Source organism: Rhinatrema bivittatum, chromosome 4, assembly GCF_901001135.1.
Source record: "Rhinatrema bivittatum chromosome 4, aRhiBiv1.1, whole genome shotgun sequence".
In the NCBI taxonomy this organism is placed as follows: domain Eukaryota; kingdom Metazoa; phylum Chordata; class Amphibia; order Gymnophiona; family Rhinatrematidae; genus Rhinatrema; species Rhinatrema bivittatum.
This window is the reverse complement of record NC_042618.1, coordinates 334,980,463-335,004,922: the sequence shown is the minus strand read 5'-3', so window position 1 is coordinate 335,004,922 and position 24,460 is coordinate 334,980,463. Positions and strand designations below refer to the sequence as shown.

Genomic DNA, 24,460 nt, shown 5'->3' with positions numbered 1-24,460 from the left:
CAGTACTACGAACAATAATTAGAAAAGATAAAAAGGTAACATTGTAACCTAGTGCATGATGGCAGAAAAAGACCAGCTGTCCGTACAGTGTGTCCAGTTATTCCTGTCCACACTGCAAGCTGCCATAGAGCTTGTCTACCTGCATAATATCACTCCTTAGCCAAGACAGTTTTTCTTGTCTTCTATTTTACTTCACCTTCCTGGGTGGTTTAGCATGGAAGATTGCCCCTTTCTAGAGTATTGATCTTCCTTTTTTACTTTCATTAAAGAAATAAAAAATTTATTCTCTGCTGCAATAGGAAAAATTGGTGGCATAAGAGAACTACGTTGATGTCTTCAAGTATTTGTAGCATTAGTTTGGAAGGTTAATGTTTAATTTAAAAAAAAAATATGATTGCTTATATTTCAATATATATAAGACAAATGGGCTCATGTCCTTTCTCCCCTCAGGGGAAGAAGAATAAACACCATGCCTTTGCGACAGGTGGAGATGAATATTTTTCCTCCAGCGATGCATGGCTGTAGCACTTAATGGAGAAACCTCTAATTCTGCTGACACTAGGACCACGTAGGAGTGAGCTCTCCATCTGTCTCCTATTGCTTCTCTGACACAATGTGTCCTGTGACATAGTGAAAATGCTACAGAGGTCATTGTGATTTCAGCATGAAGTCACATTGACGGAGACAATTCATTTCAAAGAAAGCTGAATGCGCTATGCAGTGCTTCAGAAATACACACAACCTTTCATCAATTAACACTACTTCTAAATCTTTGTATTATTGAAACTGTCTCACCCTCTTGCAGTTTCACTGAATTTCAAATGGTTTCTCAAACTGGCTCGCACGGAATGGGTTTGACTGGTGAATGCTGTGTGTGATGCCATTTGTGACATCACAGCCAATATGGACAAATTGGTTCTAGTGAGGGTTCAGTGACTCGTGACTCCCGATTAACATGGTTGATCCCAGGAGTGCAGAGAAATTATAGAGCAGCCATGAAATCTAAACATAAAAACTTAAGCGGGTGATCATGATGACTCTTTAGATCAGGGGTGGGCAAACTACTGCCCGGCTCGCGGGCCAAACCTGGCCCAATAACATGTGGTTTTCTGTCCTTCCTACCTAATGGTTCTGTCTCATTCTCTCTGGCCCAGCAGTACTTTGAAGAGACATCTTCGTCAATGGCCCAATGCTGCATGCATCACGGGCCATTGTTGACTATGTGAATGTCAGTGGTGGCTATCAGTGGTACAGCTAGCAGTCCTCTGGCGTCAGCAGTGCAGGGGGAGGAGGGGAAGGAGCAGGGCAGCTACAGCAGTAGTGTGAGGTGGAGCAGGGCCCTATCTGCCTGCTCCCCAAGCAGAAGAGCCACTGTGCCAGGAGGATCCTGCACCTGCTGTGCGGCGAGGACAACCCCGGAAGAGAGCCGCTGTAAGGGGGAGGCTGCCTGGATGTGTCCACGGGCTCCTGACTTTGCATATATCCTAGGATCTATCACTGGAGAGTGTTTGTGAGTTAGGGGTAGGCAATTCAGGTACCGGAGTACCATAAAGAGGTTTTTGTTTTTAGGAAATCTACAATACCCTGGCCCCTGGTACAGATGAGCACCAGTTAAATGGCCCTGTTACCTACCCCTATTTTACATGCTATGGAAAACAGTTTAGAGAAGGAAGAGTGCTTTTCTTTTTAGTAGCCTTTCAATTCGTAGTCCGAGTTTGGAGGGAAAAAGGTGTCAATCAACTTTTTATTTCTATCAAAGCCCAAGGCATGGGATATCACAACATTGCACATGAGTGACACCTTGTGGCCCGACTTGCAATGAATGGGTTAGGTTAAAGGGAAAATTAAATTATGAGGTAAGAGTCTGGGACACTGTGAATGAAGGCACATGATGCCATATACCGATAAAGGCCAGTTCCAAATAAGCTGAAAGCCCAAAGGAACATGAGAAAGCTATCAGACCAAATACAAAGTCTGATCTTTTAGTGCTAAGTCACAGTAATGGAATGTAAAACTGAGGATGATCCTTTCAGGAACCAACTTCATCATCCAGCAGGATGACCACTGTGTAATTGTATCAGTTTTGGAAAGAATCATCCTGGATTTCTTAACTTATATTATAGTGGCAGAATGCAGTAAAATGTGCTTGTGTCTATTACACAGAGCAGGTACGACCTAACTGCCCTACACGAGTTACAAGCAGACAACTGAAATGTCTTCTTTTTTGCAAAGTTACTATTTTATTACCAGCTGGCCCAATTTCATAAAGGATGGGGGGGGGCGAGACCAGGAGTCAATGGGAAAAAGCAACAGTGTTAAAAAAAAAAAAAAAAGCATGGCAGCACTTGCAAAGCATGGGAAGGCTGTGTGAATGAGAGGCCAAGTGGAAGTAGAAGGAACATCAGCATGGCAATGCATGCATTCAAAAGTCCCTCTTTCCCTCCTGTGGAGCCTTTTGAAATTTCCAAGGCCTAGAGAATCTAGGACCTTGCCTGAAGGTGCAAAACCCAGAGAATCTGAGTTAGAGCTGTAGCCATTCCCAGGTCCACAGGGGTTCTCGAGGACACACAACTTGCTAGTCAATCTGAAGATGGTCCTCCAAAGTCAAGACCATAGACAACATGAGATGGGGATATGTGAGCTCAGTGGAGTCTGGGAGGGACATATGGATGTATCAGTTAAGTAAGTAATTTGCATATATCTACCAGCATGATTAAGTGTCTGGGTGAACAAAAATAAATAAATAAACTTAAAAAAAAATGTTAGCAAACTACTGAAAGTTTCCAGGATTGTCAAATTAGTTCAGCAACCTCCACCCCCCCCCCCCCCCCCCCCCCCCCCCCCGAAATATATCTGGTGTAGATTCTCAAGTCTGGGGAAAACCTACATCAAAATGTCTTGCTTCATGAAATCTGCAGCAATTCTTTCCTGTGAATCTGCATCGAATCTGAAAATTCTGTCGCATTTGAGCTAGGCTGAAATTTGCCTGGATCGAGTTCAGCTTTGAATTTTCATGCACATCTTTACTCTCGGTAATGGACAATGCAAGGGATGCATTTTATCTAGACCAGTTATCTGAACGGTTGCATTTACCATTATTGTAAATAAATCAAGGATTACTGAGGGTGGGGCAGCAGCAGTTTATATTTGTGACTAGAAATGCAGTAGCACACACTGCCACATCTCACACCAGTGACTCATGCACAATATGAAAATGCATCTGAGATTTTGGGGACACCCTCCCCCCCTCCAACATTTAAGAAAATGCTTTTGTGCTTTCAAGTGTTAAATGACTTTTCAGATTCTGTCTTATCCTCTCCTTGCCTGTCCCCTGATAGAGCAGTGTGTTAACTTTATTTTCTTTGTTGTTATTAAGAAGCAATCGTCCCCACCCCCCAATTACCGAAAAATCAAAACCTCTCTGTTCCAGGAGCAGGTGATAAAACCCCAAAGAGTTTATTTTAATAATAAAAGGACTAACGCGCAGTGCAAGCACTTAGGCCAGCAGCTGCAGAATCGATACCATTGTTAATTCAATATAAGCTTTGTACATAACAGATGGGAAAGAAATTAAATATACCTTTGAAAGTGTGTGAGACAAAGAGGCGTTTGAGAAACAAGGAAGAGGTGTAGAGAGAGAGAGAGACAGGTGGGGAAGGGGGGAGCAAGAAGGAAAGTTTGAGTACTGAGCAAAACACATGGATTGAAATAATATGGAGTTAATTCATAGTAATGTATGTGAAATAGTAAATGAGAGCAGATAAGACCAGTAAGCCCACCCAGCAATCTGCCTAGTTGTTCCCATTTATCCTTCCAAGGTAAGGACACTGTATATCGCCATTTGTTAGTCATACAAGGCTGATTGCTTGCAGGATGTTGCTCTTAATTCAAGTCAGTTTTGTGGGTCTCCTGCCTATATCCTCTAGCATTCTGTGTAGATGAGTACACAAGTTACCCAACGTAAATGTGCATCCAGGCCTCCTCTCTTCCTACTCCCAAGCTAATCCACAACCGTAACCTCAACCTAGACCTGAACTCTCGTTTTTATCGTTGCCTTTTATATCTTTCCCAAAAAACATGCTTATATTGACATTCACCAGCCCCTGCTGAAACACTATTCCGGGCATCCACCACAATTTTAGTAAAGAAGTATTTCTTCCTCATAAAATTCTCTGACTCTTGCTCCATCTAGCTTCATGTCATGACCTTCTCCTTGAATTTTAATTTGTATAGAAAATTGAAACTTTTTGTAATTTATTGAAGCATGCTAAATATTTGCATGTTTCTATCATACCCCACCTTTCTCTTCTTTCTTCCTGTGAGTACATTTGGAGTGTTTTGATCTTCTTTGTGTAGAGTTTGTATTGTAGGCCTTTGTAGATGGCCTATGAACTGTTTCCATCCTTTTAATGTCCTAAGAAAGGTATGGCCTACAGATCTGAACACAATACTTAATGTAGGGTCTCACCTGTTATATTATATCAATATAGCTATATAAAAACACAAATACTGTGTTCATAGCCAAAGATCATGAAGTATAAATTGCAGTGATGAGACTATAAGAAAATATTGTGAGGCTGATATTTAGCACCATCTGTCTGGCTAAATTTGGACTTAGACAAATCCCCCTCCCCGCCGCCAAGTACAGAATGGTCCCAAGTTAGCCAGATAACTTTGTATCTAGCTAAAACGTTATCCAGCTAACTCATTGATGGTGGTGGTCCAGGGTGGAGTTGGCTATTAAAGATGTGCATTCATTTGGAATGAATGGGCATTCCAAAACAAATGAGGCCCTATTCATTTCATTTGTGGGTTCCGGAAATGAATGGAGGAGACCCACAAATCAAACAAATATTATTTGTCCCATTTGTTGTCATTCCCCATTCATTTCTATAGCCCCATTCAAGTCTATGCACCCAAGAAATGAATGAGGAACAGGTAGTAACAATAGCAACTAACCCTTCCCTGTGTGTCATGTGCGACCTCACTGCCTAGTCAGAACTGACTTATGGCACATTGGCAAGAAAACCACACACACACAACAAATCAGAGTGAAACATTTTTTTAAACTACTCTATTACTACTCTCTGGATCAAGTGATGCTGACCCTGAAGTTTTAAAGTACTTCATATTTCTTCTGTAGACTTTGTTTGAGAAGCACATAGTATTTGGAGCTCTCACAGAGTTTTCAACTTTTCAAAACTTTTTGGCTGCTGCTAGTTTTAGTATGTGTTGCACTGGTCTCACCCACTGTGACAGTCAGAAGAGAAGAAGGCAGTGCCAGTGGATCTTTACTGCTGATTTTTCTCTTCTCTGGAGGACTGTGGATGGTCTGGGAGAGAATGGGGAGAGTTCCAGCAGTGCTACTGATTTTGATTTTGCCTCTGCCTCTGTCTCTGTCTGTGGTCCCCAGTCCAGTGAGGTGAGCAGTGCACAGAGACTGAAGCATACCAGGTCCCCATTGTTTTGTGGAGCCTGTCAGTAGTCTCAGTACTAGTGTATAGTATAACATTGTATTGTCTGTGTGTGTGTGAGTGTGAGAGAGAGTTCTCCACACATAAACATTAGAGAGGTATAGTCAGTGGGTGTATGGTCAGTTACAGTTTTCCAAAACCCCAGTGACAAATTCCATCATGTCAGGGAAAGAAAATAATGCTGTTGATAGAGGCATCATTAAAAGAGGGAGTCCTGCATCTAAATTAAAAAAAAGGACTTTTTCAAGTCCAAAATGGCAGGAGAGTTAGGAAGCTCCAGTCAGAAAAAATTGAAATTTGGAGAGGATGTGCCACCACCACCCATTTCTCTTCCTGTTTTGGAGGTAACGAAAAGGGTGGCAGAGATTAGCAGAGCAGTAGAGGTAGTAGAAGCACAAGACCTAAAACCAGCAGCACGTTCTTCTTTAGTTACTACTGCTGAGGCAGTGAAGACACTATTTGCATTTGATTCTGAAGAAGAATCTTCTTGTACCGGATTTCCTGAATTAGAAATTGAAGAGCTACTACCTGAAGAAAGTTTTGGAGGATTGGTTAGTAACATCTTAGCCTCCACTTCAGTGGTGGAGGAGACAGAGAATACTAGGGATTTATTTATTTCACATTTTTCTATACCGAGCTTCAAGGTTGAATACCATATCAGATCATATCAGATGAGGAAGAGCAGGCAGTACAGGTGGACCATGTGAGTGATGCCCCTGGCATTGTTCTTCAGGGTCTACCCTGAGGAGTGATGCCCCTGGCATCATTCCTCAGGGTCTACCCTTTATCTCAGCTCCAGTGTTGGCATCCACCCCCAAGAATATAAAGAAGGGATCACAGAAGAAAGCCCTGATCAGAAGACACTTCTATTTTATCATTATACTTGAACTCAGTCTATTTAATGTACCTATCCTTTGGTACATCTTATCTGGTTTATACTCAATGTGCTTATCCTTTGGGATATCTTGCCTTGTTCATATGTTTGACATGACAGTTCTCAGATTGTTAATTGTTGTTTTTCTTCAATGTCTTCAATAGTTTTATGTAACATGTTGTTATAATTTGTAAACCGGAGTGAAGGCTACTCTGCTCTACCTCGGTATATAAAAAAATGCTAAATAAATAAAGTGAGAGAGGACTCCTGTTTGGCTCAGTGTATTCACTGTGTGAAAGTTATCAGCAGAGGCAAACATATGGGGTATCTCACAAATGCTGGTATTTATTTATTTACAAACACTTATATTCTGCAACTTCCAAATTTAAAATTTGTCCAGGGCGGATCACACTCATAATACATAAGTATCAACAAATATATGACAAATAGCACCCATATCTTGTATAAACATTACAAAAAATAATATATCTCATTAATACTATATGCTTCTTGAAAAAGATGTGTTTTTACCCACTTCCTGAAGCCTTTTATATCCTGCATTCCACTCAACTCAAATGGCAGATTGTTCCACTGTGCTGGGGTGATGAATGACAAAGTTCTAGATCGAATTCAAGATAACCTACCCTCTTTCACTGATGGCATATATTGAATAAACTCATGGATTATAAACATAAAAGTTCTACTTAGGGTATAATATGACAGCATTTTCTTCAAGTCACTGTCAACCCCTATATACAGCAGCTTATATACCATAACCATCAGACAAGATCTTGCCCGAAATTTACTGGTATGCTGAATCACCTGGAGAAGCAGCACCTGCTAGCATTGACATATGGGGTGGGTGGCAGTGCTAGCTTGGAGACCTCCTTCTTCTTCCATCAGAGGAAAGTGGTTGAAAGGGGGAAGAGTGTTCCCCAAGCTGATCACATCCCCTTTGTTCCTTCCAGGCCAGCAGTCCCTTGCCATGCATCCAAAGCAGCAACTTACCATGGAGGAAATAGGGTGGTATTTAGTAGCAATGTCCAGGGCAAGAGGCAGGCAGCCTCAAAAGTTGTAATGAGGAGTATCGGGGAAATGATTGCCCTTGATGACCAGCCCCTGCAGGTAGTGGAGAACATGTGTTTCAGCCGTTTGCTGCAGGTTTCAGCCCCGAGTTATAAAGTTCCCTCCAAGACTTAGTCTTGGAGGGAACTTTATAACTCGGGGCTGAAAAGTTCCTGACTTAGTCTTGGAGGGAACTTTATAACTCGGGGCTGAAACCTGCAGCAAACGGCTGAAACACATGTTCTCCACTACCTGCAGGGGCTGGTCATCAAGGGCAATCATTTCCCCGATACTCCTCATTACAACTTTTGAGGCTGCCTGCCTCTTGCCCTGGACATTGCTACTAAATACCACCCTATTTCCTCCATGGTAAGTTGCTGCTTTGGATGCATGGCAAGGGACTGCTGGCCTGGAAGGAACAAAGGGGATGTGATTCATTTAGTAGGAAGCTCATACCCAGCCTGTAGAACCAATGCCATAGTCACGTCCAGGCACAGCTGGCTAAGGCAGAAGGGAGTAGCTTGCATTTTATCAGTGATATCTGGATTGCTGTGAATACTATGCATCTCTCCGTGCCTGCAAACTGGTAAAACCCAGCTGAGGCAGAGGCAGGCAGCAGCTCTAGGGGTCTCCGTAGCAGTGGCCGAGGATCTTTCTTGCCAGCTATTTTAGCTATGGCCTATGCCACGAGAAATGGTTCTTTGCAGGCAACACGGGAGAGGAAGCTGACAGGGCGCTGCTCCTACTTGCACTACTTTCTGAGGTGGCCACTGTTTCCTGTATTACTTCCGTACTCTACCTCTGCCTCTGGCACTCCTCTTCACACATCCTATCTACCAGCATCTCCTTCATGAATGTGAGATACTGGGACTGGAGGGTGAGACTCCCTTTCACCCGTAGATCATAAAGTGTAGCAAACATATAAGTATGGTCATCTGTGAGAGGTTTCAGTCTCTCTTCCACCTGCTGCTGCAAGGAGTCCAGAAACCGCAAATACTCTGCTCTCATTCCCTCTTACACTGCACAAAACATGGGTCCTCCCTAACTTTGAAGTGCCTCCAGATCATAGATTTCTTCCGTGATGCCATCTCTACATCCTTGGGGGAGGATGCTGGCACTGGAACTGAGGTAGAGGGTGGACCCTCAGGAACAATGCCAGCAGTATCAGTCACGCTCTCTACCTGTGTTGCCTGCTCTTCATCACCATCCTCATTTTGCTCTGTCTCCCTCATCACTGGAAGCTAAAACACTACTGCACACTCCTCCCAAATTTTCTTCTTCTAGTATCCCTATTATTTCTTCTGATTCAGTCAATGGATGAAAATATTGCCTTCACAGCTTCGTCTCTAGTGAATAAAGAAGAGTGTACTGCTGGCTTTGGGTATTGCTGTTCTTCTATCACTTCTGCCTTTGCTACTTCCTGCTTCTAATACGTTTGCCACAATTTTCCTCTTTTCTGAAACAGAATAAAGTGAAATAGGCTCATCTGAAGTGGCATATGCTCTCCGTATGTCAGTTTCTTTTTGGCAGAGCTGCCTTCTGCCATTTTAGGCTTGAAAAAGTCCAGCCAACTTAGGTGCAAAACTATTTCTTTTGCTTTTGCTGCAAACCTTGCCAACATTTCCTTTATCTCCTTTGCCTTTCCCTATCTCTGACATGATGGATTTTGTCACCGGGGATTTGGATATTAAATTGATTTTTTTTATTTCTTAGTGGTACTGTAACTGACTATATACTCACTGAGTGTGCCACCTTAATGTATGTGTGCAGAGAACTTTCATAGACACAGACAATGTTGCACTAGTGCACTAGTTCTGGCTCTGACTGCTGACAGACTCTACAAAACAGTTTTTGCACTGCTCCCCTAGTGCCCACTGCCCACACCGACAGAGAAAAAGATCTGTAGAGTGTAGCAACTCTCCCCACTCTTTTCCACATTCAATCCTCCCTCAAGGGAGAGAGAAAACTGCAATATAGAGCTACTACCTGCCTGTCTTTTACTGCTGACTAGCATGGTGACAGATTAACATGGACAGCAGTCAAAAAGATGTTTGGGAAAAGTTAAAAACTAAGAACTATGAGAAAGTGCAAAACAGCATCCTCCCAAGACAATGTCTACAGAAAGTATGCACACTTTGCATATATCTCAGACATGCTTAGTCTTCTAGATCAGCCTCACTGAATCTGGAATGCAGCGATAGGTTGGATTAGAAAAATGCTTAACTGCGATATGTTGTCTTTGTTGTCTCCTTGACAACATGTCCTACCCAGGTCTGACAAGGCAGTGAGGTTATACATGATTCATTAGGAAGGGTTGGCTATGGCTTACTGCTATATTTAGTAACAATTTCTAACTATTTTAACTGTTGTTCTCCCATTGATTTCTACAGAAATCAATGGATGAAGAAACAAATGGAATGAATAAGATTTGTTCAATTTTAGTGGACCTCCTCTATTTGTTTTGGGGACCTCCAGAAGAAATTAATGGAGTTTCAATCTTTTTAAATGAATGCACATCCCTAGAAATGGCTATCCATACTTTAGACTTATCTACATGCTATTCCAAGGACTGTCAGACATTTAAACTAAAGAATGGGGATGGCAGGAGATGGACAATTAAATTGGCATGTCACCCCCAAGCAATACAGGAAGTGGGAGGAAAAAATAACAAATCAATCAACTCAAAAAAGAAATATAAAGGATCCCAAAAAGAGGAACACGGGGAAGAATATCTGGTGAAACTGAGGGAGATAAAGAAAGAAAGCAAGAAAGCAAGAAGTCAGGTAGAAGAAAGGATTGCCAAAGAGATAAAGCGAGGTGACAAAACATTGTTCAGACCTTTCTCTTTTCTCTGATATATCTGAAGTGGTATAGTGAAATTGAAAGGTGACAAAGATCAATGTGTGGAGAGAGATGAAAAGATTGCTGAAATAGTAAACAAATACTACAGTTCGGTGTTCACTAAAGAAAACCCTGGAGAAGGACCATCGCTAGTTGACAAGTCTGTGGATGGGGATGGAGTAGATGAAACACCGTATACAGAATAGAATGTATGGAAAGAGCTAGGAAAACTGAAACTGGACAAGGCCATGGGGCAGGATGAGGTGTACATCCCAGGATACTGAGGGCGCTCACAGATGTGTTGGCGGGTCCACTGAAGGATCTGTTCAATAGATCCCTGAAAATGGGAGTGGTACCGCAAGATTAGAGAAGAGCAGCGGTGGTCCCACTTCACAAGAGTGGGAGCAGAGAGGAGGCTGGAAACTACAGGCTGGTTAGCCTCACCTCGGTGGTGGGAAAATTAATGGAGACTCTGCTGAAGGAAAGGATGATGAACTATCCATAATCTGGTGGGTTGCTTGACCTGAGGCAGCATGGATTCAGCAGGGGAAGGTCCTGTCAGACAAATCTGATATATTTTTTGATTGTGTGACTAGAGAATTGGATCAGGGAAGAGTGCTCGATATAACTTACATGGATTTTAGTAAAGCTTTTGATACGGTCCCACATAGGAGACTCGTATCAAAATGAGAAGCTTGAGAGTGGATGCCACAGTAGTAGCGTGGATTGCAAGCTGGTTGACTGACAGAAGACAGCGTGTAATGGTAAATGGAACCTACTCTGAAGAAAAAACTGTGTGGAGTGGAGTGCCACAGGGTTTGGTTTTGGGACTGGTTCTGTTCAATATCTTTGTGAGCGACCTGGCGGAAGGGATAGAAGTGTAAAGTTTGTCTATTTGCAGATGATATTAAGATCTGCAACAGAGTGGACATGCCTGAAGGAGTAGAGAGAATGAAAAGTGATTTATGAAAGCTTGAAGAGTGGTTGAAGATTTATCAGCTGGGATTCAATGCCAAAAAGTGCAGAGTCATGCATCTAGGTTGCGGCAATCCAAAAGAGCTTTATATGATTGGCAGTGAAAGACTAATGTGTTTGCACTGGGAGAGGGATCTTGGTGTGATAGGGTCTGATGATCTGAAGGTGGTGAAGCAATGTGACAAGGCGAAACCTAAAGCCAGAAGAATGCTGGGCTGCATAGAGAGAGGAATAACCAGTAAGAAAAAAGAGGTGATAATGCCCTTGTACAGGTCCTTGGTGAGGCCTCATCTGGAGTACTGCGTTCAATACTGGTGCCCATATCTCAAAAAGGATAAAGACAAGATAGTGGCGGTCCAAAGAAGAGTGACCAAAATGGTGAGGGATCAGCATTGGAAGACTTATGAGGAGAGGCTGAAGGATCTGCATATGTATACCCTGGAAGAGAGGAGGTGCAGGGGAGATACGATACAGACCTTCAGATACCTGAAAGATTTTAATAATGCACAATCATCAAACCTTTTCTGTTGGAAAGAGGTCAATAGAATTAGGGGTAATGAAATGAAACTCCAGGGAGGACAACTCAGAACCAATGTCAGGAAATATTTCTTCACGAAGAGGGTGGTAAATACCTGGAATGCCTTTCCAAAAGAGGTGGTGAAGATGAGAACAGTGAAAGAATTCAAAGGGGCATGGGATAAACATTGTGGATCCCTAAAGGCTAGAGGCTGGAAATAAAGAAAAGAGTGCATGGGGGTAACTTGCTGGTGTGGCAGTCATTACCCTTAACCAATAAGCCTTTGTACTGTTGATGCAACTCCAGTATTGCTCTCTGCTTTAATGGAAGGGAGAAAAGAGGAAAAGGGGAAATAGATTCAGACAGCAACCAACAAGGACATTAAATTTTAAGGTCTGGGAAAACAAATAAGAATGGGGGTAACTTGCTAATGCGGCTGTTAACCCTTAACCAATAAGCCTGATACGTTTGATGCTACTGTAGACTTGCTGGGCAGACTGGATGGACTGTTTGATCCTTTTCTGCCATCATTTCTATGTTTGGATAATTTTAGTGCCAATGAAAAGCTGTCCTAAACTTGTTTATTCATTTTATTTGTTCATTTTTACATCAATTCTAATGAGAAAACTCCAGTTCTGGAGCCCAAAATAGACTACAGTGCTGCTTCCCCCATTGACTTTAATGGCAAACAAGTGAATAAAACAAATAACTTTTTTTCTTTTCATTTCACTTCACTTCATTTTACACTTTTATGCTGTCTTCATTCATGAATATGAACAAAGTGGTGTATATCAACAATAATAAATATAATAATCAAATTACATCAATCATTAAATACAATTTTGAAACTAATGAAATGGAGATTACAATGAAACAAATGAACAAACCAAAACAAATATTTTTCCTCTGCACATCCCTATCCAGCTAAGTTAGCTGGATAAACACCGATTTTCAGCATTATCCGGCTAGCATAGTTGGATGATATTAATGCTACTGAAAAGCTGTTCTAAAGTTAGCCAGATTAATTTATCCAGCTCGTGTACCGCTGAACATCCTTGCAAAGTTAGCCAGATAAATTTATCCAGATATCTTTGCTAGCTGGTCAGAGACTGGATATAGACCTCTGTATGCCGCTATGCATAATGGCATTCGCAGGCCCATGAATATGGCTTGCAACTCTTTGATCCTTCTCGTCATAGTTGAGCATGACCAAATTCCTTATACAATCCGGTTAAGATCCTAGCCATTAAAGCAGTAGCTCCCCTAATTTTCAACATAGCATTACAGATATGGGCTGAGATCATGTGACATTTATGAAAGTAGGACCTGTGATTAATAGTTTGACTAGGTCCCCACTCAGTAACCTTACTATTTAATGTATGGGCACTTTACTTTCATCATTTTTTTTCTTTATTAATTGGCACATCTGTAAACTTTGTTAATAACAGCTAACATCTCCTGGGATTATGATCTTTATTGTGTAAGTTTTGGCAATTGTTTGATATGTTTTCAGGTTATTGTCATTCAGAGAGTGTCTTCAGGCAACAGACTTTCAGTGTCCCATGGAAGGTGTGTTCTGGGTGTTCCACATTGCTTAGCCTCCCAGGACATTTTGTTTCTTATGTTTAGAAACCACAGTAGAATCCCAAATATCTTTCATGCAAGGAAGTTCGCTGTTTGTTTTTCTTAAGACATGGCAAAGTGCAGCTTGATAACGCCCTTGGCACCAGGATAATGTCATTGAGTAAGCAGCAGTCTGTTTTTCATGTGGTTTGATTTTACCTGTGGACAGCTCCCTGTGGACCTACTCAACAGACTTGTTTTACCTCTGAAGAATAATGGGTCCTAGTTTCGCAGTGAGGATTCATTCACTTCTCCAGCTTGCTCTGCCACTTACGCTTGTGTAGGCAACTTAAGGGGATACCTAGCTGGGAAGAGGCTGGCTACTCCACCACCCTGTCCCTCTCTGAGGGATACTGGCCATACCTTACGGAAATGTACAATTTATTACTTTATATGCAATCTGAAAAGTCTAAGAAAGGACACCTGTTGGTCTCAGAATCAGAATGCTTTATTTTCAGGCATGTCAGACTTATCAGTTAGAATAAGAAAAACTCATTCCTCTAACATTCTTAACACAGCATAGATTTATACTGAGTAAAGCTCTGTATCATTAGTAAACTTAGCATATCAGACCTCAACTTTCTTTGGGTATATTAATTAATATACATAACTACTAGACCTCATGACTGTTGAAGATTACCATCAATTCTTACTCAGTTTGCATATCCGATGGAGGATGTCTCTGGAGTGGCAGCACTCCTTGAAGTGTGCAGAAGGCAGGACTTCTCTTCTGTGGGGAGACCTTAGGCAGACTGAAGTGGGTCTCCTGGCTGTAGGCAGGGGCTGACGGCAATGGCTTGGGCATCGTCTTCATGTGTTAATAATGAGTCGCTCTCCGCTGCTGCTTTTAACAATCAAGACATGAATATGCCAACAGTTCACGCATAATCAAGCAGAGCACAAAAAGAGATCCCTTGTTCATTAGACTGCAGTCCCCCTTTCCCATTGGGGAGGGGTGCCCCTGATTCTGCCATTTGGCAACTCCGGACCAAGGTCAGATATTGGTCCTACAACTTCTTGACCCACGAGCTTTTCTGTGAGCTGACTGATAAATTGCCCTTTGGATAACTGTTTTTTGATTCCAGACAAATTTGGGCTGTGGCGGAGTTCATCTGTGACGCCCCCCCTCTCCCCCCTCCCGTCTGATAAACCCTCTTTCTTGGATTAGTCATCTTGTTTCCAGGCAGATTTTGGGAGCCTTCCATGACACGTGCCTGGGCTGTTTCTTAAATTGTTTATGGTAAAAGACAGTCAGATCTTAGAGGGGCCTCGGTACACAGCTTGCTGGCAGAATAAATAGCTCAGCCATGACTTGCTTCTCCAGGTCAAAGTTCAGCACCTCTGTATCCCTTAGCTGGAACACAGGTCTGGGTCCATTTTGTGATCAGAATTCATATTTTGCTGCATACAGTAGTGAAACGTCTGATATCTCCTATATTGGCCATCACTCACCTCTGAGAACACTTTTCAAAGATGGAATTTTTATTATTTTAGACTGTATTCCCTCTGTCCAAAATACCACCCAACTGCCTGCGAATGGCCCTTTTGTAGATGTCTCAGCAGTAGGGGGAAATAAAAATCCAATCAGGCAAATAGTGTCATTCAGGCCATTTTTAAGACATTTCTGCACTTCAGGACCACCAGCTAATAAGGATCTAAAAAGGATCTTTTACCAATAGATACATGTGTCCCAATCCCAGAAAAAAAGAACAATTAATAAGTAACAGCACAGAATACCAAGGATATGCTTTTATTAGCAATCATATGGCCTCTTTTTTTTTAATTCTTTATGTAATTTTTATACACATTTTCAAGAAAACAAACTTGATCAGAAAAAGAAAGAAGAACATCAAAAGAAAAACATATTCATACATTGAAATAGGAAATTAAGATACATACTTCTTCAATTCTACAAGTCCACAATATAGGATCCAATTACCAAAAATTAAATAAGAAGAAATTTCCCAACAGGATTAAGAAAAAGCAGTATTTAAACAGCGAGTTATTTTACTTAACAAGGCACACATCGCTCAGGAGAAAGAACAAGACTAAAGGTTCAATTCCCATTACTCTGCTCAGTTACTTTATCACATAGGGAAAAGGTTAATTGAGGAGGAGAAAACATATGTATGACCCTTATATTTTATATTACATTTACAAGGATATTTCAGGACGAACACAGCCCCAATCTGCAAAACTCTGGGTCTTAATAAAAGAAACTGCTGTCTCCTCTTTTGCGTTTGATTGGTAACATCCGGGTAGGCTCTAACTTTTAAATGCAGAGATTCTTCGGTACGGTGTTTGAAAAATAATCTCAAAACCCAGTCCCCGTCAGGCTCAAGGGTAAAGGTTACCAACATTGTGGCTGCCTGTACCATCTCACTATCTGATGTTTCCAGTAACTGGGATATATCCAAATTCGATATTAAATGATCCATCTTTTGAACTCCATCCTGCTTCTCTTGGCTTTCTTGCTTCTTATACTGAGGCAGATAATATGCTCTGGATAATGGTGGTATAGCCTGTTCTGGGACTTTGAGAATCTCGATGAGATATCTTCTGAACATATCTTTTCGGTGGTATATGTGGAAGCTTGGGAAAATTAATAAAGCGGAAGTTCTTCCCTCTTATTACATTCTCCAAATTTTCAACTTTAACATGAAGCTGTTGATTTTCTTTTATAAGAGTGTCCTGAATCGGTTTCCATTTAGTTGCCTCTTGTTTTAAATCTCCAAAATCTTTTAAGAGGGAACAATTTGAGTTTTCTAACATAGCAACTCTGTCTTCAATTTTATCCACAACTGGATTAAACTGTGATGTCATAGAGATTCCCAAGTTAACAATGGCTTCCCAAATCATATCCAAGGTAATTGAAGTTGCTCTTACCAGAGTAGGCACTTCTATCTTGCTTAGCTTGTTCAAGACCGTAGTTTTTTGTTCCAGCTGTCTCTGATTTCCTCCTACCGTCGATGTGCCAGCATTACCCACGCTGGGGCCTTCTTCAGCCTCTCCTCCAGATTTCACCGTGTGCTTCAACCCCGCTCGGAATCGGGAGGTGTTTGCATCTCAGGCATTCACCCCCTTCGTCGGTTCACTACGGGCTCTGGAGGCTGCTGGGTTTGCTGGAGGAGCCCTGAAGATCGGGGATAATGATGTTGAAAGGTCCGGGGGAGAGGCAGATAATCCTTCTCCTGCCTCCTCCTCCATGGACGCCACTTCCGAGCTGACTCGCTGTACGTGGACGTCCATAGGGCCCAAAATAGGGGTTCCTGAGAGGACTGCGGTGTCCTCTCTTTCACCCGATGCTTTCGGGCTGTATGCAGCATTGAAAAGTTAGTAACCGGGAAAAACCTAGAACACAAGTAAACAAATTCGCCGAGGCACCCACCAACTGCTTGATGGCGCCATCTTGGATCCAATCATATGGCCTCTGTTGTTTACCCATGCAACACCAACCGATCAGCTCTACCATCCCTGCGCCTCCCTCAGAGATCCCCTGCGCCTTGTCCTAGGTCTCCATCACCTCCACTAGCAGGCTATTCCATGCATCCAAAACCATTTCTGAAAAAAATATTCCCTTAAATTACTTCAGATCAATTACCGGTCAATAATCACTTGTTCTACACATTCAGTGATTACATAGTAAGAGGGCAGTTTTCAGAACTGTTCAGGCAGGTGTAGAATTAGCGAGTGTTTTTCCCTGTAGACTTTGAACCAGTTCTCAAAGGGAAGGTACGCGCACACCTTCCCTTGGTAAAATTGCTTAAGGATAAAGTACCTGCAGAGATTTGCACCTGTTTTTTTTTTTTTCTGCAGATACGTTTTTTTGGCCAGCACCACGAGTAGTTGTGAAAATGAAAACCTACATACTTTACCACCCTCAGTCTAATCCTGCCCCAGGAACTCCACCACAACTTGTGTACTGTTACCCATATACAGGATGGGCAATTTTCAAATAGCCATTTACTTGGCTTTTGAAACTTATCCTTCCTAGGTCTCAAGATGTTAAATCCTGAAGGAGTAATCCTTAGACACTGATGTGCCACCTTCTGATGTCTGCTTCTGGCAGAATTGTTCTAGCAGGTGAGGACTTTTGGGGAACAAAATAATTGGTCTTAACATTTCTGAGAAACGACAGATATTTGAGCCTGATGGATCTAGTCAGTGTGTCCATAAATACTTTGAAAGCCTTGCAGGTGTAAGTAAATAAATGTTCTTTTCTCAGTTTCCAGGCAGCAGGGCTGATGGAGAAGATTCAAGCTATAGCACAGAATGTCTCCGAGATTGCAGTGAAGGTGGATCAGATTCTGCGAAACAGCCTTCTGAAAGAGAAAGGTAAAGGGATGACGACACATCAAGTGGTTGTTTCCTCTCGTGCTTCCTGCAGGCCCTCCTTCAGGGAATGGATATGCAAACAGAAGCATTGCTAGAAAATGGGGGAGCTGGGGAATGGGGGGGGGGGGGGGGAAAGGGGGAGTCTCCCTGAAGAACCGTGAGCAGGTGGGAAGGGGGGGGGGCCCTCTGAAACGCAGGAGTGGGAGGAGGCCCTCTGAAAATGCAACTACCCCCATCTTGCTGCTGCCCACCATGTTCTGCCTCCTTTCCTTAAGTGCAATCCCATCCTGCGGGCAAGAGGAGGCAGCACCTTTTTAGGTGCATTTCCTGCCCTTTTTTTGCCAGCTTTCCCACTAAATGTATGAACCACATGGTCAGCAAATCCTGGAAGACCATGGGCCAGAGGGAAGCAGGTGAAAATCGGCAGGGAGGAAGGAAGGAAAGGTGCCCAGCTAGAGTTAGTCCTGACTTGGAGCACCGACATAGGAGCGGGGCATGGGCTTCCTGGATCCATGCCTATTGCCTCCCCTGTATGTCCAGCAGACCTTTCTGTCTTAAGCCAGGCTCTGCATCCATCCATGGGCAGGTTCACCGGCCAGGCTCAGGCCAGTACCATTTGGTATGGCAAAAAAAATTGACAACGTCGTCGGCCTCGGTCTGCCAGTGCCATTTGCAATAATGGCAGCGGTGGAGCTAGAATAACCAGGGATCACTCCTGCCCCATGAAGAAAATTTAAATTACAAGGTAAAAGGTTCTGAGGGGTGGGGAGGCCTAGGAGTAGTTTGTTTTTTTTTTTTTTGGTGAGGGGGGGGAGGTGGTGACAGCATTAATTAAAAAAAATGAAACAAATGAAAAACAAAATTTCCTTTATTTTTCTTTTATTTAGTTTAAAAATGAATTGAAACAAAATGTAAAATTTCCTATTTCACTTCAAACTCACATCCCTAGTGTACAGAACCCTGTTATGGTTTGATGTTCTGGAGATGATCAGCTAGATTGAAATTACTGTCCATATTATCCCTTTGGGCGATCTTTTTGATCTGGAAAGCAGTTTATAAAATGCTGTTTTTTCCCTGTGTGGTAGGACCTCTGGGTAAACAAAACTAGTTTTCTAAATAGTTTTTCTGGAGTGGCGCCTTCACATACCATTCCTAACTGATCTCTAGTGATGGATATTCAGGTGCTAGAGTTGCCAACTGGCTCCAGATTATCATGACCGGCCGATCCAGTCCTGCTTTTATGCCATCGCCTGGATGGCCTTGTAGCCTTGCTTTTCTTAGGGAAATGAATAGGGACACCAGATCTCCCAGTCCATGCTGCAGTGGGGTAAAACCGGGACTGGATCAGCCTGTTCTGAAAATCTGGAGCCAGTTGACAACCTGAACAGCTACAGGTCATCTTAACTGAATTTCAGATTGAAAAAAATACTGTTAGAGTAGAACTCAGGGTGATTTATTTTTTTCAGGCGGTGATGCGATGAGACAACAGAATGGTCATTATCTAATTATGTAAAACCTAAAAGAATAGACTATGTAATGCATTTTGCTGAGCAATAACTGAATCTGTAAAAAAAATAAATAAAAAAAGGTCAATTTTAACTGTTAAATTAAGCAGATATAATGACTAAGACACCAAACTCCCATAAGTAACACAAGGGTCTCTTGTTTTTATTGAAACATGTCTCCAGCGACAAGCTTAAAAACATTCCCCTGGTTGTAAAAGCTCACTGGTAGCAACTGATTCTTCCCAAGCTGTGATACCTGTTATTGAGCTAGCATGAGCATTATCCATAAATGATGATGTGTTTGACCTTTCAAGCCATATAAAATCTTTGTTCCTGTAAAGAAGGGTCCTGTGTGACCTTTAAAGCTCATGAAAGCATCATCTTTAGATTATTTTTATATTGGTCCAAAAAAAAAAATTGTCTCATAACCTCTAACAAATTCATTTTTCTCCAGGCCTAATATTGTTGGTAACAATGAGTTTGCAGTTGTGCATATGCAATGTCTTCATCATTATTGTTCCCTTTGTTAATTACAAAATAACTTGTTTACGCTTCCTCTTAGTGCCCAATAAAAAGAATTTATCAAATGCAGGACAATTTATTTTATAGGATCATTATTGTCTAACGTTGTCAATTATTTTAAATCAGCTTATCATCTTGAGCTTTGCATTCTACTTCCATTGTTAATGAACCAAGGGCGTAATGTATGGGGGGATGTGGAGGAACTTTTTAATGTTAAATTGGATGCCCATAGAGAATATTGAAGAGAGGAAAAGTAGATAATCCCCTGATTGAATGGGATTATCTTTGTGCAAGTGGGATTACTTCAGTCTTCATGCAAAGTCAAGTCAATCCTAGAATCTACCATCTCTCGATTACCTCATTGATGGCAATATCATATTAATTTACACACAATATTGCAACATATGAAAACCTTAGGCTGAATACACTTTTATAACAATCAAAAAAAGAGTCCAGGGGAACTCACCTCCAGCTTGGTAAAGGACAAGATGGAAGTGAGATCCCCTGATGCAGAGTTACAAGCAGCGATCTCTCGAAACACTGTTCAGCATCAGGTTGATCGGTCAGCAGTGCTTATTCTTCACATTTAATTTAAGTGATATTACTGAGTTTTATGCAATGTAAAAACACTAAAGATTCTGTCTTTGTGAACTGTTAATGTCGTCTAAGTAGCCCTGTTTTGAAAGTACTGTGGAATTGTGTTGTGCTGGAAATAAACAAGGTGACTGGGCTCAAAAAGATTTTAAAAACGGTGTATGAAAAAGCGCTAAAGATTGGGTGGCAAGGAACTTTTTATATGCATAAATTAAAAAAAAACAGCACAACATTTTCCCTTCACTGAGCGCATAAATATTTGAGACGTAGATGAAAGTGTTTCCCTGCGGCACTCCGGCCGTTGAGATGTAATTGTTTGAGGTCTCCATATTTCATCCACATTATTTATAGAATGGGTCTAGAAAAGTGTTGTTAATATATTAGTGCCACAATATTTTTGGGCCTGATATTCAGTGCCACTTAGCTGGCTAAGGGGGTCATTTATCAAATTGCTTTATGGTGTTTTTCCATGCGAAAAGCACCATAACGCATGGTGCAATGCTAATTTGGAAAAAGAAGAGGAGTTTGGGGTAGGATGAGAGAGAGATTAGCTATAAGGCCCTTATAGTACTTAGGTATTAATACCTCTATATGAGACCCACCTAGTAACTCAAAGTGAGGTTGAAGTAGTAGTGTAGGGTTAGGGGCTAGGTTGAGAGAACATTGTACAAATCTCATCTTTGTGTGAGTTTCCTCACTCCGAAGGTCATCAAATCTTCACCAGAGTGTAGTGTTCTGTTCATACGTCTCACTCTGCATGACAAAGTAGCTCCTAACCCCTACACTATTACTTCAACCTCACCTCGAGGTACTAGGTGGGCCTCATATAGAGGAATTAATACCTAAGTACTATAAGGGCCTTATACCTAGTCAGTCTCTCTCTCTCTCAACAATTGTGGTACTTACCACAAAGTGCAAAAAAATGATTGCACTCTGTGGTACTACCTATGCAAAGTGCTAAGATAGGCAGTTTATTGCAAAGTGTGCTATTACCATAAAATACACACCTTTTCCTATCACATGTGATATTTACTGCATTTTGATAAATCTAGGCCTAAGTTTGGACATAGCCAGTTAAGTGGCACCATTTAAATATTCTGATGCAGTCAGCAGCTGCCACTTAGCTAGCTAACATTTTATCTGGCTAAAAAATTAACTGGCTAAATGAGGGGTGGAATGGGGAAGGGACACTTATCCTGTCGACTTAGCCAAATAAATGCCAATATATTCCGCATTATCTGACCCAGTTAGCCGTATAAGTGTAGAACTGCTAGTCAGCTGTTCTAAAGTTAGCAGGATAAACTTGTGCAGCTAGATAGCGGTTCAATATCTGCTCCATTGTTTCTATATGTCAGCTGAAAATTGTGCTGAAACCCATTTAATTCACTTCATTGAGGACATAATGGAGGTAATTTTCAAAGCCATTCACGTGTATACAACACAGCTTTGTGCACATAAATGGCTAGTTATAAAATTGCCTGGGGTTTGTGTGTATAAAACTATGCACGTAACCCAATTTCACGCAACTCTTTAATGCACACACACACACACACAAAAAACCCCCCGAGGTATTTCAGGGGCCAGAGCTGGGGTGGAGTTTGGATTTACACGCATATTTATGACATCAAAAGGTATGTACATAAATTCACAGGCACAAGGCAAATTTTCAAAAGCCATTTACCCAGCTAAAAGGACTAATTGAAAACTGACAACTGTTAACCCAATTAAAAGCACAGGCGGGAGATTTCATGATCTGTGTAATTTAGCTGCATAAGGAGGAGGTTTGCTCAGGGGCATTTTTAGGTGGGGAAGAAAAAGCATGCATGGGGATTAGATTTAAAAATGTATGTGCTGTTTTCTGTTCAACAAGTCCCCGCAGAAAAAGCAGTTGCGAAGGTTTGCAGGTACTTTGCAAAGATTGCAGGCAAGAAGCACCCATGCACTCTGCAGCAGTGCGGGCACTTTGAAAATTACCCCCAGTCTACTTAACCCAAGCATTAATACTCTGGTACATTTTAGTCTTCCAACCTTACATCTCTCCTTTCTTACCCCAACTCATATATTCTTTCTATAGTGATTGATGGTAGACGAGATCCATGTGATGTGCCGAAGGACCCTAAATACCCGGAGTGCTCTGAGAAAGTGGAGGTGAGTCTTAACTCAAGACCAGCCTGCGGCCATACATTTCCAGCCTGGGCTTTGATTCTTTGAGATCTCAGAGGCTTAGTCCGCCCTCAAGAGGGGAGGCCAAGGAATGCTGGATATTGGAGGAGGAGGTATGGGTGGAACAGTGTATCACACTTTCTTCCTCTGACATGGCAGTGACCAATACCCTAGCATAGTAATGTGGAACACCAGTCTGCTAAAAGATGAATTGTTAAACCAAGGTATTTGCCTACCTTTCTGATATTAATGATTCCATAATACTTTTCATAATAGTAGGGATGCGTTTCCTGATGTCATGGCTATATTTCAGCATGGGTTGTACACTCTAGTGACTATTTAAATCACCTCTTTAAAAAAAAAAAAAAAAAAAAAGGAAAGTAAAAACTAAACCAAGCCAAGTAGTTACAATGAAATTTTGCTCCTTGTTAAAGACATGTACAGTGCTTTGCATAATTGTATCATACAAATGAATTACAATACTTGTATTATCATTGACTAGAGAGAGAGAGAGAGAGAGAGAAATAGGAACTTAGTAAATATTTTATTGAGCATGCTGAGATGTGAAGTCCTGATTTTCCTGTTGTGCAAACCAGTAATGCATCAACACTGGTCATTGACTCGCTTGCATTAGGGTGACCTGATCCTAACACTATGACCACTGGAATATTTGCCACCTTTTTATCTCTGAGCATTCTGGAATTCACAGGACAATTGGGTGAACAGGAAATACAGAACTGCAAATCTCAGAGTGCTTTTGAAATAGAATTGGAACTGCGCTCGTGGGGGCCATCTGATCACTCTCTTACCTATCCCCAGCCCAACTTACTCCCAGCGGAAGGAAGAGCACACACTGTGCTAAGACTTGCCTCCGGCCTTTATTACCAAGGCCAAGCTGCATACCGACAGCCATGATTTATAGTTTTAAAATTCATTCCAAATTGAGAGCTTAACACCCATCCTATTTTCACATTCAAAGTGTAAGCCAATGCCCTGTGACCAAAATCACAAGGCACCTTGTTAGTTGATGCTGTTGCGCTGCGGATGGAGGGGAGCGCCAGGGGCGCTCCTCAGCGTGGGACAGAAGATGTGTGCCCCTGCGGCGAGACGGTCCAAGTCTGGGAACTGGGAACGGAGGGCCTCTACCGAACCTGCACGCCCAAGTGAGACCATCAACGCAGTGATGGTCTCTTGAACAGTCCTCCGACCGTTTCAAGCCCTTTTGGACTGCCGCTAGGTAACAGCAAGGGCGGCAGGTTGGACAGAAGACAAGCGCGGACAAAGTCATCTGACACAGGACAAGACTCAGATGTTGAGGTAGACGAAGACTCAGGCTTGAAGGAAGACTTGGAAGGAGTGCTGTGACGCTACGCGCCCTACACACCCTAGCTGGGATGGTCACGGACCACGTTAGAGGCGAGGCAGCAAAGCTGACATCAACTCAGTTTCATTAGAGTTCAAGATGTGAGGTGAAGATCCGAGATGAAACTCAGATGGGTTGAGGATGAAGATCCGAGGCGAAACTCAGATGGATTGAGGATGCAGATCTGAGACGAAACGCAGATGGATTGAGGATGAAGATCCGAGACAAAACTCAGATGGATTGAGGTAGAAGCAGGTACAAGTACTCCAAAGACCCAGGCAGGATATGAGAAGAAGGATGAAGCTCGGAGACGGAGCTCAGAGGTGAAACTCAGAGCCAGGATGAAGCTCGGAGGCGAAACTCAGAGCCAGGAACACTGAGATGAAACCCGGTGTAGGAACACTGAGACGAAACCCAGTGCAGGGTGAATAAGAACCGGGGTCCTCAGCTGCTTGGACTGCTGCAGAGAAGGAGATCCACAGATGGACAATGAAGGTGATGAGGATCTTCAGTCCATGAGATGGAGGAATCCCACCAGCGCCCTACACACCCCAGCCGGGGTGGTCATGGACCACTGGGCCACTATGCGCCCTACCAACCTAGCCGGGC

General features: G+C 42.2%; 1 protein-coding gene across 6 annotated transcripts in view; it reads left to right on the top strand.

Annotated features, from left to right (window-relative positions):
• Positions 1 to 24,460, top strand: part of MGAT5B (alpha-1,6-mannosylglycoprotein 6-beta-N-acetylglucosaminyltransferase B) — a 498,248-nt gene that overhangs the window by 179,288 nt on the left and 294,500 nt on the right. For all 6 annotated transcript variants that reach the window (XM_029600396.1, XM_029600400.1, XM_029600401.1 and 3 more), the window contains exons 4-5: positions 17,595 to 17,704; positions 22,400 to 22,473. In XM_029600396.1, coding sequence (XP_029456256.1) covers positions 17,595 to 17,704; positions 22,400 to 22,473 — 184 coding nt within the window. The remainder of the gene's footprint in view (positions 1 to 17,594; positions 17,705 to 22,399; positions 22,474 to 24,460) is intronic.